At 44.6% G+C, this 18,393-nt stretch overlaps 1 protein-coding gene across 3 annotated transcripts in view; it reads right to left on the reverse strand.

The window, feature by feature from the left end:
* The window catches only part of ZNF462 (zinc finger protein 462), a 142,271-nt gene that overhangs the window by 59,971 nt on the left and 63,907 nt on the right, over window positions 1-18,393 (reverse strand). For 2 of the 3 annotated variants that reach the window (XM_060154691.1, XM_060154690.1), the window contains exons 4-6: window positions 16,787-16,890; window positions 12,894-13,012; window positions 8,335-8,529 (exon numbers count right to left, since the gene is read on the reverse strand). In XM_060154691.1, the coding sequence (XP_060010674.1) occupies window positions 8,335-8,529; window positions 12,894-13,012; window positions 16,787-16,890 (418 nt within the window). Of the gene's footprint in view, window positions 1-8,334; window positions 8,530-12,893; window positions 13,013-16,786; window positions 17,074-18,393 lie in introns of all 3 variants that reach the window. The other variant, XM_060154689.1, reaches the window with a different exon arrangement.

Below are 18,393 nucleotides of genomic sequence, written 5' to 3' on the forward strand. Positions count from 1 at the left end.
AATAACTAGGAGTGCTAAAAATCAAGGACTCCGGGAAAGGTCGAGAAGGTCATCCTGTGTTGCTCGATGGGGCAATCACAACAGCTCTGGTGGAGGGCTCACAGCACATGAACGTAAGAGATGACATAGGAGGTGGCTTCCATGAGGCAGGTTAAGAATATTCTGTGTCCCCGAGGAAGCTGGAGAGCGTAGCCCTGGAATGACTTCTCCAAGAGCAGTGTACAGGTAAATAAAACCTTAGCCTGGGCCCTGTACTCTTAGCCAAACACCTCTTTTGGGTTGACCCTGACGACTATGAAACTACTTACAAAACAGAGGAGCACTCTGGCAGGAACACGTCCCTTCCTGGGCATAAACAGCAAGGGACTGACTTCAGTAAAAGGCAAGCAGACCCAACTTACCTGAACCTTTCACGTCAGTCTGGCCAGTCTTTATCTTGCCGTTTTTGATTAAGTACCACCACTGGAATTTTTCAATAGGATATTATTTAGGATTATGAATGAATTAAGAAAATGCGTACATCATTTGGACATGCTGGGCCACACCACCAAAACTCACATAATTTATTTTAAAAAATAAATAATAGCTGCTTCAAGAAGGTTATTTCTAGCAACTTCTCATCTCGGCTCTTAAAAACAATTCTTTTTCACATGGCCATCTTGCCCGGGACATACCCTCTGCTCCAGCAAAGCTGCCCCAGGATATCTACCTCTGAATCACGGCTCACACACACTAGTCCTCCCAGATCCAATACCCTTCCCTCTGCTTGTATAAAATCCTCTAGTGCAGAACAGTATTTGGAAGAGAGGAGAGGACCTATGAATCATAAGAAGTCTCAAAAGAGTTTAAGGGATTTTATATTCAATAAAATTGCACTAAAATATCTAGCTCTGGTTCCAGGGGAAAAAAAAAATCAAGGTGGGCAATGATAAGACAAAAAATCTTCCTTTCGAAAAAGACCCGAGATAATTTTAGATGATTTGCCTAACAATTGAATATATTTTCTGCCAAAGAATAAAGTAAATTTCTTCTTCCTTTTAGATACTTCCCACAACTGAGGTTCTGGAGGACTTTAAGGTAACCAAGAAATGCAAAAGTCAGCTGCGGAATTATGAAGCAAATTCTGGTGTTGCTAGGAACTAGCTCTGAATGAGTTGGGTAGTATATGCTTGTACTTCTGAGGAACAAATGTTTTTCTTGGCATGGGAAGAGGGAGATGGGCGAGTTGACTGAGTTCCCAGGACATGGAAAGCTTATATTTGAAATGTTTTTCAATCCTTGGCACATGAAACTGTGGCGAATTCAGAAAGTCACAGAAATCTCAGGCAGGTGGGTTTCTTGGGAAGGGTCTATCACATGATATTCGACTACAGGGTAGTGATAATTTCGGAGGCTCCCTATTTGCTGATGAGGGCAAGGTCTATAATTTAACCGCTGAAGACTTTTGGATGTCTAATAGAAGATGCGGAATCATCTGTACCACTTTGCACCACTGGAGTTACAGAATTCTTAAGTCTTTATAGGAGAAATGCCACTCCTCATAATAAGCACTAAAATAAACTCTAGATCAGATTTTAATGTAGAAATTCTGAAGTCCAAAAAGGGAAGGTTAGTATTCTCTGGCCAGATAATTTTGAGACCAGCAGAACCTATTAAACAATAACGGCCAAGGGCTTCCCTGGTGGCACAGTGGTTAAGAATCCTCCTGCCAATGCAGGGGACACGGGTTCGAGCCCTGGTCCGGGAAGATCCCACATGCCGCGGAGCAACTAAGCTCGTGTGCCACAACTACTGAGCCTGCGGGCCACAATTACTGAGCCCACGTGCCACAACTACTGAAGCCTGTGCGCCTAGAGCCCATGCTCTGCAACAAGAGAAGCCACCGCAACGAGAAGCCCATGCAGCGCAACGAAGAGTAGCCCCCGCTCACCGCAACCAGAGAAAGCCCGCACACAGCAACAAAGACCCAACGCAGCCAAAAATAAATAAAAAATTAATTAATGACGGCCAAGCCACTGAAATTATGCCTTGTATCCCACGTGCTATAAACGACGTAGATCTTTGTATTTCACAATTACTCACTCAGGAGTCATTTTTAAAGAAACCACTCTTCTTTCTTTCACCCCAAGAGAAATCCGACTGCAACTGGAACCTGTGTGGAAGGGTCTGATGCCCTAGCAACTAACTGGATCCTCTTAAAGGTTGAATTTTATGTCTGACCTATTTAGAAATCTGAAAAGCTTCTCTTCAAAAAGGAGGCATCTCAGATCTTAATTTTTAAGTGTCAAGTATTGCTGCAGTCAAGGTTAAATGAATTGATAGTTTGGCGCCAGACTCAATACAATTCTTAGAGAAGATTTTCTTTCAAGCATAAGTGTAATTCACACAATAACAGTTTTAAAGCTCTACTTAATGCCCTACATTTCATATATGAAACAAAGAATATATTTAGGTCAAGTTATATTTTAAGTGACATCTAGAAATAGTCTGTATGTTAAATATAAAGGTCTATAATGACATTTATTAAAGACAGGATTAATTTCATGGGTATTGCTGTAATTTTTCCCACCAGTCATCTATGGCAGGGTTCAGCAACATGCAATCCATGGGCCAAATCCAGCCTCCCCTGCTTTTGCACATAAAGTTTTATTGGAACACAGCCATGTCCATCTGTTTACATATTGTCTACGGCTGCTTTCACATTACAGTGGCACTGTTAACTGGTTCTACCAGAGACTCTATGGCCCACAAAGCTGAAAGTATTTTTGATCTGGCCCTTTACAGAAAAAGTGTGCCAATCCTTGATTTATGGCTTGTAGAAATTAACCACTACAAGTCTCCTCTAACCCATATATTATGTTAAAAGGCTGGTGGGCAAAATTTTCAGGGAGAGTAAAAGATTTTTACTAATCTATGAGTTTTGTGGGTCAGTTTCACTCTACAGCTTCTCCGAACTGGATTTAACAGCAACCAAACACTGTATGGTTTTTGTTTTGTTTTGTTTTGTTTTTTGCAGTACGCGGGCCTCTCACTGCTGTGGCCTCTCCCGTTGCGGAGCACAGGCTCCGGACGCGCAGGCTCAGCGGCCATGGCTCATGGGCCCAGCCGCTCCGCGGCATGTGGGATCTTCCCGGACCGGGGCACGAACCCGTGTCCCCTGCGTCGGCAGGCGGACTCTCAACCACTGCGCCACCAGGGAAGCCCACACTGTATGTTTTTTGACAGACGCAGAGAACAAGCTAGTCCATTCCAGGGTCAAATGATTATGTGCGCTTGCTCCAAGGCGCTCTGCTACCAGGTAACCACACTGGTAATGCCCATCTCCCCAGTGCCACCACACTTCCTGTCTCCTCCTGAGTACTGGAAAGGCTTACACCCTGTCTCAAACTTCAGTTTCCCACTTCTGTACAGAAGGTCTCGTTATCCAGGGAACAATGATAAAGTTGGAAACACTCTTTGGTCAAGGAAGATCGTTTCCTCCTGGCAGACTGATGTGTCAGAAAGCTTCTCTTAGAGCAATCCCTAAGGTTTCATCTTTGGATCGTCTGTCTTTTGAACTTGCCTCTTAAATGGAAATGAAATTAACTTACCGCTGTACAGCTTGGTCCTGTGGAGTTAGTCAGACAGGCTAGGAGACTCGGTACAATTAACTGAACTGAAAACTGTGATGCCTCCAAGAAATCGCTGGTCAGTTACGAGAAGTCAGTATTTCATAAGTATCTACCTAACTATTCCCACTGGAAAATTAGGGGACAGAACCAACAGCATATCCAAAAGTACAAATGAACACCAAGAAGGTCATCAATCGACGAGAAATCAGAGTAGGGCTGGGGCTGGTACATGTCAGTCTTTAGAAGAAGTTAAACTCAGAGACTGGTAGACAGAAGCGGACAAGGAAGAAATCCTTCCAAGCTCCCAGCAGAGCTTCTTCAGATGCATGGAAGTGCAAATGAAGGCGGAAGATGCTGGGGACAGCAAGTACAGAGATGGCTGGAAACGTAAGTATTTGTTGGAGAGACCACTCAGGATGGAGAATGTGGGACCGAGTGGTGAACTTTGAATGCAACGCAGAGGACTTGGATTTTGACATGAGAAGTGCCTGTGGTTTTCTGATGAGATGCCTTGATAAAAATAGTGCTTATCAAATATTATTCTAGAGATTAGAACCGAGAAGCCAAATGAAAAGTTGTAACAGAAAATTCTTCTCTTAAAAAAAAAAAAATCACAAAGCTCCTTACATTTTTCTACCAATTCATACTAGCAAAGACTTCTCTGCTGGGTGGGCTACAATGAGATCTATCTTACAAGGGGAAGGATTTCATGACCGAAAGTTCTTGGTGTTTTCCCTAGGCTGCCATAGGGCACAGACTGAAAAACTATCTAATTCTCACACACCTTATTTATTTTTTGCACCTGTTCTTCGTGTCCGATTTTTGTTTTAAGCGTACCACGCTAGCTACTTCCCTAAAACAGGCCATTCTGTACAGCATAACTGGACAGAGAGAAGAAATAAAATCAGCTATTCTTTAGGGAAAATTCGAGGGAGGAAAAAGATGGAACGTCACCAGTGGCCTGACTTCTTACTAAGGATAGAGCTGAATTTTAAATTACACATCCACTGCCCAGGCACTGTGGAGCTACTCAGGCCTAAACAAATCTCATAATGAAACGACACTGCTCTAGTTTCTTTCTTGTTTTATAGATGTACGTATATGTGTGTTTTTCTGTACTGAAAGCACAGACTCGGAGATAGCCTGAAAAAACCCAGTCCTCTATTTTATATGGCAGAAAGAACCCAGTAAACACAAACACAGCAGAGCACTTCCTCTTGTTGACAACCTTATGATTTCCCCTTAATGCACTGTTTAGAACAGCAATTAAGTGTCATTTCCCATTATCTTATACACGGAATCAGCACTGCTTTTCTTTCCAACCGCCAATCATGAAGGACATATAGAGGATCCACGTGCTGGTGAGACATGTCAAGACTGATAGCCCAGAGCCTAAGAGCTCTGTTTATGTCCAGAACAGGTGTGCGGCCAGGCAGTGGGAGCGAAATCACCCCTCCACCTTCTCACATCTGCCTCCCTTATAGGGCTCCCCTCTGCACTGCGAGGGAGAGCAGCTAGGGAAGAACCTTCCTGTTCAGCCCGTTTCCTTCTGCCGGAGAACGCTGGCTCGCTCGCAAGACTGCAAGCATTTGACCACTGCACACAGCAGCGAGCGTGTCCAGTCGTTTTATTCACATCCCTCACTAGGGGATCAGAAAGCCAAGGACACACTGGTGATTTCCCTGGTTTTATAGATCTCTACTCCGCCCGAGGCCTGCAACACATTTTTGGTTCTTGTGTTCAGAGCACCCTGGCATCTGCAGTGTGGGAAACCTTAACTGAGGGCCAATGGCCCTACAGCTTCCCCCTATTAAAATGTGCAACTGGATTTCACATGCGTGTTTCAAACACCATTCAAGGCGTGATTCACAGGCTACTGTCTAGCCCCACAGCTGTTTTTTCGTCCCCCAGATGTAGCCACTTCTAGGAATCCACCACTCAGCTCCCTAGCAGACAGCCTTCCCATTTTCAACCTCTTCCATCATTCTTGGGCATCCAAAACCTTGCAAGACCTACATCAGAAGGATTCAAGAAAGTATCTTTTGAACGGACACACTATTAATTTTTCTTTCCACTCTATCCATTCATGAGAACAGCCCATTTGATGCCTTTTTTCTGTTTACCCCACCTTAAACCTTTGGGTTTACCTCACCCGAATTAAACAAATCACTGTGGACCCACTGATCCAGGTTATTTATATACATTAAAAACAGCACAGGTCCAATGAGTTCTGTGTAGGCCTCACTAACGAGTTGTCACCCAGAGCTTTCACATTCATTGTGTTCTTTCTTTAGAAGAAGAAAGGAAAACACTTTTATATGTTGCCAAATTACCTCCCTGGGGCTGAACAGACTATCGGTGTTATGCAGAGAGTTACTCAATATCATTATCATCATGTCTCTGCGACCACCCTCCTCCCAAGGTCCTAACCTAGTCTAGCTTCCAAGAACCTGAAATCAGCCCCAAAAAGGTTAGGCTTCAGGCTTAGGGCTGCGGTTAGTCCATGCTGATAATACCCTCTAAACATTTGATTTTAAGCTGCTGGGTGGCCAGAATGGCACTGTATCCATTTATGATTCTTCTGTGCGTTGCACACCTACTGGCAGAAAGTACAGACTCAGGAAGTTGACTGAACTCTTCTTCAGCCTACACAGAGGGAGGCAAGCCATGCAGTGAGTAGTCTGCGGGATTCCCTTGTCCTGAGACTAAGACCCACCTTCCAAGGGGGGCGGGGGGGGGGAGGACAAAGGGAAAAGAAGGTACAACATGGAGAGAAATGTCCCAGGAAAAGCCTTTGCTGGGAATGGTGTTTGGATGTATCAATTTCACCCAAATGGTTCCACAAGCGTAGCTTCCATTTCAGATGAAAGCAATTCATTGACAATCATGTGAAACAAGACCTTACAATTTACATCAAATTCTGTTTTGCCTTTTGTTGCAATATACCAATCTCTTACAAAGAACAGAATCTCAAGGTGCAAAGGGGACATCTTCTGTGGCCTTTCACATGTGCTCCCCCCATCTCCTCTCCACCCCTCACTCTGAGACTTAAGTTTTCCTGGAAAACAACAACAAACACAGGCTAAACTGCCACACAACAGCTGAGGAGACAGCACGCTCACTTCATTCATTACAACAAGCCTTCATTGTTAAACAGAAGTCCTTCAAGACAGGAATACCCGCAAGGAGTTATTGTGTCTAAGCTGGTGTTTACTGATATGCAAAGGAAAGGCCACCAAGTTCTACAACTCAGCAACGACAGCTTTTAATCCCAGGACTTACCTTTTCTTTTCCTCCCACTTGTCTTCGCCCAGACCTTGTGAATGAAGATTCCTCATTTACTCTTTTGCTATTTAGATAACCAGCCCACATGGACATGTTGGGCTGTCAGATCTTCAGGTTACCTGAGGATTCTATCTTTTTAAACCCTTACATTAAAAACAACCCCAAATTCATACGTGTCATAAATGGTCTCAAAAGCCAAAACTGCAATCAAAGGATGTAAAGTGCTGAATAACATGACCATTTATTAAATACCTACATGTGTCAGGTGTTGTGTTAGGCATTTTACACATGTACCTTTTCTCATTAATCTCTCAAGGCCATCATGAAGTAGGTATCATTATCCAATTTGTCACGTGAGTCTAGGAAGCTAAGATTGCCCAGGAAGACACAACTGGCATTGAGAGAAGTAAGATTCAAAGCCAAGCCTTTGTTCCAAAGAGCCCCTGAACTTTCTTGCCAGCCCACTAAGTTCCTCTCAAGGACCTAGTAGCAGACCTTGGGAAATAGTCCATTCCGTGACCTGGGAAGTATTCAGGCTAGGGGGTAGATAACTGGTTACCAGAGATGCCGCAGAAGGGATTCTAGCACGAGAGGCTCACGGAAGAGAGCAGCTCTCAGGTCTTCTACATCACTAAGAATCTCCAGACTCCCTCCTCTCCGAAGCACGAGATTCTGCAGTCATCTGAGGTGAGCTGAGTAATCAACACCTTCTGTTTCTTGGGCGGATCGAAACAACAAGCCGTCCTTTGCTCGCTCTGCCACACCCGCCATCCCTCGCTCTCGTTCTCTCGCTCCTACAGCTTTAGTTACCCTGCCAGCGAGGAGACCCCTTCCAGGGCTTCCCAGCTTTAGTCTGAAGCTTCCAAAAGTGGGCAGTTACACCCTCCTTCCAAATGACGCTTCCTCGACATCCTTCAGCCATTAACAGAAATCACTACGTTACCCCTAAATTATCTTGTGACCCCATCAGACACATGCCCCCACCCACTCACCCATTCCAGTCCCTCTGAATTCTGTCCTTAACTTACACATCTGGCACCCCGAACACTTCACAGCACACGTATTTTTTAGGACAAGACAGGATATCAATAAGTAAAAAAGTCAACGAAGAAAGAAATCTGCCTGGTATTCATCCTCCTCCTTGCTCACAACCACGGCGGAAGAATCCAACACGAACCCATCACACACGTGCTCTTTTCACAAGCAGCGGGCACACCAGTGCAGGGGCGTCTGGCCTCAGCACCAAACAGATGCTCACCGAGTTCACTTCACCCTCCAACTCCAATGTCTATACTGTTCCAACCTTTTCCCGTTTCTTCCTTCACTTGAACCGCCACGTTTTCGTGTCAGATTTTCCTCTAGAAAGAAGGATGGGCCGTTAACCCCAGCCCACCTCCCCCCACCCATGACTGATGGCGGCTCGGAAGCCCGGTTTTACCGTTGGAATCTTCCACTTCTTCGGCCGGGGTGGCTTTCTGGGAGGAGGAGTGGTGGGCGTGCGAGGAGAGGAGACTGACAATCCTCGGCCTGGGGAGGGTCAGGGCTTTTCCGTGGACCTTGAGGGAGTGTTCCTTCAGCTGGCTGATGGTCATGGTGGAAAAGGCGCACCAAGAACACTTGTAGGCGTGCTCACCTGGAGGGAGACGGTCGGCGGCAAGGGAGAGGGAGGGGACAGGGGACGAGGCGGGTGGGAGACAGAACAACAGGGTCAGTGACTCCAGAGAGCCCGTCTCAAGCTGCACGGTCTGAGGACCCTCCCAGACCAACCCCCTGCCCACTGCCACGACCACAGGGCTCCTGGAGGATCGGAACTCTTCTAGGAGCTCCGTCATCGAGTGACCTGGTCCCTTGCCATCTCATGCGTTGTTTACAGGGATGAGCGTACGGTAGATTCCCCAGCAGAGAGTGAAACCAAATGTCTAGGTAGCTCCCTCGGCAAAGGCTTCCCGTCTGTCTCCCTCCCTCTCTGTACTAGAAAGGACGATGTCAGTTTTTATTCCAGCCTTTGTATCATCCACAGAAAATAATACACTCCATCCTTATTCCAAGGGTCGATCGGTGGCTTTCCGAGCACGAAGTCACTCAGTGCAAACTGCTGTGCTATCCTCATAATTTACTTCCTTGCTGACTCTAGGCCTCCTGGATTCCACACATCCTACTTGTGGGGTTTTTTGGTACCAGTTCACGAACCTCAGCACAAAACTCCATTTCCCTATCTGATCAACAGCACAGAAATGGGTGAAAGTCATTTCTTTAACTGAGAGAGGTGTGTTTACATATATAAACGTGTGTCTGCATTTAGCTCCAATATTTTTCAATAAAAAGGACATGTAAGTAAAAATAAGTATTTTTCTTTCGTTAATTTTTATTGGAGTATAGTTGATTTACACTGTTGTGTTAGTTCCTGCTGTACAGCAAAGTGAGTCAGTTAAACATATACATGTATGCACTCTCTTTTAGATGCTTTCCCCATATAGGCCATCACCAAGTAGCGAGTAGAGTTCCCTGTACAATACCTATACAGTAGGTTCTTATTAGTTGTCTATTTTATACATAGTAGTGTGTATATTTCAATCCCAATCTCCCGATTTATCCCTCCCTCCCCCTCCCGCCCCCTTGGTAACCACAAGTTTGTTTTCTACAAAGTATTTTCCTTTTAATTGTTTTCATACCACTGAAATACAGCACAGATCTCTATGATCAAGTTAAATGAGAGTATGATTTATCTTTGCCCTAAGTCAGCTTTTACATGAATTGCAATTTAAGAAGGGTGTGAAATGGGCATCCTTATGTCGCTGGACAAACACTGGTACGATCAACTCGGAAAGCAATTTTGCTTTTTATAACAATAAGCTTAGAAAGTTCATGCCTGTAACTCAATAATTTCACTTCTGAGAATTTATATTAAAGAAATACCCTTGAATACTTAGAAATCTCTGTTTAGAAATATACATTATTTATGCTTGAAAAAGGGGCGAAACAACCTAAATTTCCAACCACTGGGAAGTGATTAAGTAAGTGTGGGTTATCTTGTTGATAAGTTACTATTCATGAAAATAAATTCTCGAAGAGTTGGCAATTCATAGAAAACTAAAATACTGAAACTCAGAAAAATAAACAGAAAAGCATAATACATTTTAGATTAAATTATAATCATGACTATGGAAAATAATTATAGAGGAAATGGTTGAAAGGAAATATTATCAAATATTAACAACAGTGGTCTTCAGATAATAAGATTATGAATGGCTTGACTGTATTTCTTCTTTCATTTTCAATTTTTTTCTAATGAACATGTATTTTTAAAATTTATTTTCAAGTGAAACTTAAAAACCAGAGAAGAGGGAAAGGAAGGAGAGGAATAAGAGAAGAAAGGATTGTTAGTAACGAAGGTTTTGTGGACCAGTGAATATGAACTGAGGACAGCGCTGATGTGCTATAGACAAATGCTCACTAAAGCAGAGCGAGAATGAGCTAGTAAACCTCCACTCTTTTTTTTTTTTTTTGCATGTGGGATCTTCCCAGACCGGGGCACAAACGCGCGTCCCCTGCATCGGCAGGCGGACTCCCAACCACTGCGCCACCAGGGAAGCCCTAAACCTCCACTCTTGCTTTTTCCCTGCTGAGATGGTTACTTTCCTGCCACCCCGAAAATTACTAAGTGGTTTCATGTGAAGTGAGACCAGCATCTGAAGTCCTGCATTCAAGCCTCCTTTTCACCACTGATGACCCCCAAAGTGTGCATTTCCAAGAAAGCCTTGAAGAGACCCACACAAAACCTTGAATGAGGCAACATACTATAGCCCAAAGCAGAAGAGAAGCACAAAGAAGTCAGAGGACCCAAACGAGAACACCAGTCAATTCCAGACCCCTCAGACCATGACCTGTTAGCTACAGGATAATGCTGGGTATGAATAATGGTGTTTACTGAGATAATAAATATATGCCATATTGTACACTACTGCTCTTATTCCATTTCTCAGTTTTTCAGTGCAAACCTGGCTATATGAACCTTGGTGGGTGGTTATAAGTAGCATAACCTGAGAGAGAACTCAAATCCAGGTATCTGGTTAGTACACACTACCTTTTACCCTATAAAATAAAATAAAATACTCCATCTAGAACAGACGAGTCAAGAGTCTTCTGGAAAATGATTTGGCTTTCTCCAAGCCAAGCCACTCTCTGTAGCTAAGACCAAGTCATAGACACCAACGGTTCAAGGCGTGTGGAGAACTGGATTACGATGCTCCCACCCTCTCTCTCTGGATGCTTCCTTCCTGCAAACCAGCGAGCACTGAAGACCAGTCTGCTTGGTCAGCTCCAAGAATATACACTTCAGCTCAACGCCCTGGAGTCCGTGTGTAGCCTGTGGCACTTTCTTAAAGTCTTTCCCACAGGCCAAATCACTTACCCAACTCCCACTGGTAAAGTGTTTTTGACAAGGCTGAGATCTATGGGGAAAACTCCCCAGGACAGTGTCCCGAGTGAATAATTTACAATATACACCAGTTAGAAAAGAGCGGTTTGAACCCCGAAGCCTCTCACTCCATGGACTTTAGTAAAATGTTCTGGAAGATATAAAAATACTAACAGATAGAGAAGAGCCCATATAGCTAATCTGCCATCCCCTCCCCCCACCCCCAGTGGGCTTAAGGCATCCTGAAGGCTTCCATAGTTTTACTCCATTAAGCCAGTTCAACGGGACCCAACCTTCAGGAAACAGCAGAGACATGGCTGTATTTCCACAGGGGATGAGGACACGACAAAAGTGAAGGACTCGGGTTCTGGGCAGTTAATAAGAAGCTAATAAGGGAAGGGAAGCTAACAAGGGAAGGGAAGCAAATAAATGAGACAGAAGAATTCTAGCTGATTGAAAAATTTTAAACTAGAATTCAACTAGAATTCTCAACACCTTAGCTGAGGAAACTCAGCAGGGAGACTGGATCTCTGGAAGAATCTCTGACAGTATCGCTAGCTATTCTAAAGCTATTGGTTTCCCAATTTTCCTTTGTTTGTTGTAAGTTCCTCAAAGGCTGACAACACCTCTGAGAGGGCCACAGGCTGCTGCGGAGTCGGGCTTCTCAGAGGACTGGGGACATCCTGGGAGGAGGCCGCCCAGACCCTGCCACACTGCCTTTCTTACTCATGCCTCTTTCCTCTCTTCGATGAGTTCTGATTAGCCACCTGTGGGCATCCTCCATCACATGCCAAGTAGAAAAGAGCAGAAGAGAGAGGGAGGCAGCATCCTGTGAGTGACAAGGATGTAGGCTTTTGTTCTGGAGTCAAATTCTTAGTGAATGGGCTCTGTGGCCTTGAGCAGGACACTGGGTTTTGAGTCTCTGTGGCTTCATCCGACACTGAGGGTGACAACATCTACCCTTTGGGACTGCCTTGAAGATTAAATGAGATGATGAATACACCAGGCTTATTAGTACAGAGACTGGTACGTAAGGGATGTTCATGAGACGAGCACGATGAGATGGGATGATAGAGTGATGGAGATCAACACAACTCCTGGACACTCATGACCCAAGGTCATTTCTTATCTGGGATGTGGAAATGCATCTAAGGGCATCTCATGAGAAATCTCACACATCCTGAGGTCTCTGTGTCCCTTTGAACGTCCCCAAGATTATCACTTTATTTTAGTTGGAAATTATCTTCAGGAGATGTACCAATTCTTGCATTTCCATTAGAAAGTCCAGGTAATTTAGAAATTTCTCTAGAAAACAGAACCTGTGAGTAGCAAGAATCTGTCAGTAGGTATGTGTTAGCTGCACGAATCAACTATGACATGCGTGACATGGTACTTGGTATTATTTTGCCTTTGGGCCATTCTTTTACTTTTTTAATTAGATCAAAATAAAACTGAATACACAACCATCTCAAGAGGACCTTATTCTCATGTGTATGGAGCAAGAGACTTAAAAATTTCACTCACTGAAGACTATTAAATTTCAAACTCAGGGAACCAGGGCACCGCGAACACCAACTCACCAGCATGAGCTTTGAGGATGTGTGTCTTCAGCCGGCTGTTGTAGGAGGACTTGAAGGAGCAGAGCTTGCATCGGAATGGTTTATGGTGTCCGTGGTGGGTTTGCATATGGCGATCCAAACTTGATGCAGAAGAAGAGAAAAGGAAATGACAATATTAAAAATTGCATCCAACATTTTCTCATTGCCCTTTTCCAGAAATCCCATTTCTAAGCTGTTCAAAGTCATTTTGTTACTTTCCAAGGATGGTGCTTACAGGAGGGAAAAAACAAACAAACGCAAACTGGCAAGAGTTGGAGAAGCTAAAGGAAAGAAGAGATCAAAATTTTTTTTGGGTTGAGAGATATGGCAATGGAAACAGGTCTTGGTAGACTTATTTTCCCTTCTCTAAAGCACCGTGAAGTAGAAGAGGGCAACTAAAAGGAAAAGGTAAAATATGGACAAATTTAAGTTTTCTGAAAAGTCAATGAGGTGCCTATCAAAGAGTCCTTGAACTTATACCATAAAAAAAAAAAAAAGGGAATTAGAGAAATTTTGCATGTAAAAAAGGCTGACTTCCTTCTTAAACCTTAATTCCGCTGTGAACACTTGAGCAGGGCACTTGCAATGGGCTATTTTCAAGGTCTTTCTAAATATGGAGGTCCAGTGCAGGTGTGTTTACAGGAAATCATGTGATCCAAAGGCTGGCCATGCCTTCTGATAAAACCATGTTTGCTGTACATCCGTATTCCAGAAGCAACTTATAAAGAAATGATTTAATTATAATTTCCCAGTATTTCATAATAATTACTACTCTAAAAAAATAATAAATCTACCAAACGAGGTGTGGGAAGATGTTCTAATTTAATTTGTATCAATGCCCCAGAGAACTAGATTCCATTCTAAATAACTCATATGGGAACAGTACTGCTTACCATTTAAATATATAATGTTCTCCCAAGCCCCAAAGCAGCCCTTTCCACACTGCCTAAGGACACCTCCCGCTGAATGTCCTTCAGCTATCTTAAACTCAACCAGCCTGAAACAAACACGTCAGTTTTTTTAAATCCCAAACAAATTCTCTTCCTCATTCCCTTCTTTGTAGAAAGAACACTGCCAAGCTGTCAGTCAACCGGCCTGGAAACCTCCGTGCCATTTGTACTGTACTCTGTCCCTCTTCCCCTCCAGTAAGCCAATTTTCCCAAGACATGAAGATCCTCCTTCCCTCACCTGTTCCCAAAGTTCCATTCTAACTTCGTGGATCAGCTACTATCACTGCCTCCTAATTGGTCTCCCCCATCTTTTTTCCAACTCAAAAGCACAAGCGATGGAGTCAGACTGCCTGAGATCAAATGCTACCTATTACTCATAAGCCGAGTGGCCTTGGGCAAGTTCCATAACCCCTCTACATCAAAAGGCCTCACTTCCCTTATCCAGGAAAGGGAGATGATAATGGGACCATACCTCATAGGGCTGTTCTGAGAATAAAATGAGGTAATACTTGAAGGCACGTAGCACAGTGCCTGGCACACAGTGAGGCTCAATAAATGTTAGTGATTAAGATGCCTTTACTCGTTTCAGAGTCTTCCTTTTACCAGTAATGTATATTACAAAGCACTAATTCTGCATTCAAAGACCCCCCAAATGCAGTCTCTACTCAGGTATTCAGACTTTACCTTCTACTATTCCTTTACATATCACTTAAAAATTAGTCCAACTAGACCGCCAACTGGTCCCTCCTAAGCATCGATCTCTTCCTCAGGGCCCTACTCACTCATCGTTTCCTCCACATTGCATGTTCTTTCCAAACTTGGCAGGTCCTGTCTTCCTACTTTAAGACTTGGCTCCAGTGCTCCCTGTTCCATAAAACCTTCCCGATTCTTCCAAAGTAGATGTACCATCTCCCTTCTTTGAAACTTCACTGCATTTTATTGATACTTTTTTTTAAAGACATGTGCCTTGTTTTGCCAAGTCATTTGCGTGCTTGCTTTACTTACAACCCGACTAGACCCTAAGTTCCCTGAGATCACCGACCATGTCCTATTCATCTTTATATTCCCCCAAAGCCTCAACAACAGGGCATATTCATTTATTCACAACGATTTATTGAGGTTGTGTGTGTCAGAAAACGTTGCGAGTTGCTGTCCGACAAATACTTATCGAACGGATGAGAACTACACAAGTTTGAGGCCAGGGCATGAATCTGATGACAAAGATTGGATACTAGGCGCTGTATAATCATAAAAGAGTTTGCAACCCATCCTAACCTCTGTGGAAGCATCACCTCTTCCTGCCTTTCAACAGACACTAACTAGCACTTTATCTTTTTTAAGAAGCAAACAGCCCATCACTTATTTTCAATTATGATAAAAATAAACAGCGTGTCAGTCTCACCATCAGTCACCTTCATCCAAGACTGTAGAACACGTTATTGAAAAATTTCTCTCTCATACAGTTGCGAGAGAAAGGCAACAAAAGGTTGTTTCTTCTCAGAACCATCCCTCTTCCTATCGCCCCGAAAAGCCGCACACAAAAACCCAAATTTTCCATTTCAAAGCTGTGCCGGGTAGCAGGAAGCTCCGTCTCCTCAACCCACCCTGCGCATCAAGCATCTCTCTGGCATCGATAAACTTCTTTACCATTCCAGGTCTTTTTAAAAATGCCAAGCAATGACCCTTTGGTCATATGGGTTAAAAAGTCCTAATTTTACCTCCTTAGCTGCTTAAAATTTCCCAAATGGAACTTTACTTCCCCAAATGATGACTAGGCTCTGGATGAATGTTCGACAGATGCACCAGTAAACGCATCTACTCTCTGGTCTTTCCTTGTGTAAGTCATAGCAACACCTCCAAAATTATCATTTAAGAAAATGCCCAATTTAGAAAACTCTCATTCAAAGAGATACACACATCCCAATGTTCATAGCAGCACTGTTTACAATAGCCAAGACATGGAAGCAACTTAAATGTGCATCAGGAGATGAATGGATGAAGAAGATGTGGCACATATGTACAATGGAATAGCACTAGATCATAAAAAAAGAATGAAATAATGTCATTTGCTGCAAAAGGGATGCAACTAGAGATGATCATACTTAGTGAAGTAAGTCAGACACAGAAAGACAAACACCATATGATATCACTTGTATGTGGAATCTAAAAAAAATGATACAGATGCATTTATTTACAAAACAGAAACAGACTTACAGACATAGAAAACAAACTTACGGTTACCAAAGGGGATAGCGGGGGCCAGGGAGACCAAATTAGGAGTTTGGGATTAACAGATACACACTACTTCAGGGGTCCCCCAAGCAGGCCGCACAGCAGAAAGTGAGCGGCAGGGGAGCGAGTGAAGCAAGCTTTATCCACCGCTCCCCATCGCTCACATTACCGTCTGAACCGACCCCCCTGCCCCGTGGAAAAAACCGTCTTCCAAGAAACTGGTCCCTGGTGCCAAAAAGGTTGGGGACCGCTGCACGACTTTATATAAAATAGGTAAACAACAAGGACCTACTGTATAGCACAGGGAACTATATACTCGATATTTTGTAATAACCTGTAACGGAAAAGAGTCTGAAAAAGAATGCGTGTATGTATTGTGTTTGTGTGTGTATGTGTGTGTGTGTGTGCGTGTGTATAACTGAATCACTCTGCCGTACGCTTAAAATTAACACAACCTTGTAAATTAACTATACTTCAATTTTTTTTCTAAATGCCCGATTTCGCCAAATCTGATGTCAGGCAAACAATCTCCTGTTCTCAGCCCCATTTGACAGGTGGGGTGACAGAGGCTCAAGGTAACACAGCCAACTGAACGGCAGGCCTGAACCATGAGCGGGGCCTTCAGACGCCTCCAAGCGCTCCCGCCTTCCACCTCCTCCAGTTACCACTTGCACCCACTCGGTGAACACTTACTTGTGCCTGAAAGCAGAAACAAAGGAGCAATACTGGCAGCTGTACTTGTCCTCGCGGGTAAACATGGCCAGGGCCAGATGGCTCCTCTCATGAGAACGCAGCCCCTGCATGGACATCAGGACTCTGTCACATTGACTACAATGGTATCCCCCCGGCCGGGTTTCATCCTCCAACATTCCATCAAGCAAGCAGTGTTCACCATCCACCCGGTCCGCCAGGGCGCCACTGGCATCTTTGGCTGCTTCCAGTCCATCCAGGAACAAGTGAGAAGGGTCTTCAGCCTCCTGCTAAGAGAACCACACACACACACATGCCCCACCAACAAAATAAATATCCATCATCATTGCTCCCAGCTCTCCTCCTCTCCCTTCATTCTCCCAAACTCCTGTTAAGCATCTCCTGTTAAGGCTTCCTCCCCTGCCTCTCCAGCTCCCCCTAGAGGGAGGGCAAACCCAACTGCCATCCTTCATGCAGTGGTGGTGACGTGAGGGCAACATATCCGGACACAGGTTGCTACTGTCTGGGAAAGCTGAGGGAGCGGCTCTCCCACTTTGAAGACAGTTCACTCACTTACCTTCTATCTTAAAGAGAAAATTCAAATTGGGATCCTACCGAAACTGATATAACGCAGGTTAGGGTTATGGCTCAGAGAAAGGAAGAGAGGAAGGAAGGGGAAAAAGGAGAATGGTGCGGTATGGGCACTTGGGAGCCTTGGAACACCCTCGGGAAATGAAGGAAACTGGAAGATCCAGCTCTCTGCCACCACGCTCATCCCCATCTCACAGGCGGTGACATCACCCCTTGACCGAAGGTTGCTGTACAATCAATTCAAAAAATTAAGAAGCAGCCTAGCCTGGCTTGGGGGGGCTCCTTCGGATTACCGATTACACGGGAAGAGCCGCTGTCTCCCTTGAGCAATTATGGGACGCAAGGCTGGGACACACCCTGGTGGCGGGCAAGAAGCTGACTGATGCTGTCCCCGTGCCACTCACTGCTGTGCCGCCAGCCACAAGGCTTCAGTCTTCAGTGGGAAGAGCGGAAGCTTCACCTCCATATGCCACATTGGCAAAACAGGACTCAAGAGCAAGAAGGGCCGATGACAGAAATGCATTCACGTATCCAGAGAGAGAGAGAGCAGAGCCCTGAACTGACTTCTCTGCTCAACACTAAGTGGTTAGCAATACCCTGGAAGGCAGGGATGGCAGCTTGGTCACTGAAACAGTGGCTCATTTTAGGGTTATGATCTTCAAACCAGGTGGCCTAATACTGGTCGGGGGCAGAGAGAAGGTGCTCGCCAGCAACACAGAGGGAGAGGGGATGGAGGAGACAAATCAGGTCAAAGGGCTCACAGGGCCAACTGTGACCTGGAGGCTTTCAGTTTTAGATTTAACGTTTCTGAACGCTCCTCCGGGGACCCAGGATAAGAAGTAAAAGACAGATTCTCCCGGGCTCTCTGCACCGTCGCCAGATGAGAACAGCAAGAAGTCAGGCAGTGGGAGGCGCAGAAGAGGATGGGAACAGAACCCACTGGACTCCTCTCAAGAGCCCGGGCCGCTTGCAAAAGCGAACACCTAACGGCACTAAACGCAGCATAGAAGGGAGACCCA

The sequence above is a fragment of the Lagenorhynchus albirostris genome, chromosome 7 (assembly GCF_949774975.1).
Source record: "Lagenorhynchus albirostris chromosome 7, mLagAlb1.1, whole genome shotgun sequence".
NCBI classification, from domain to species: domain Eukaryota; kingdom Metazoa; phylum Chordata; class Mammalia; order Artiodactyla; family Delphinidae; genus Lagenorhynchus; species Lagenorhynchus albirostris.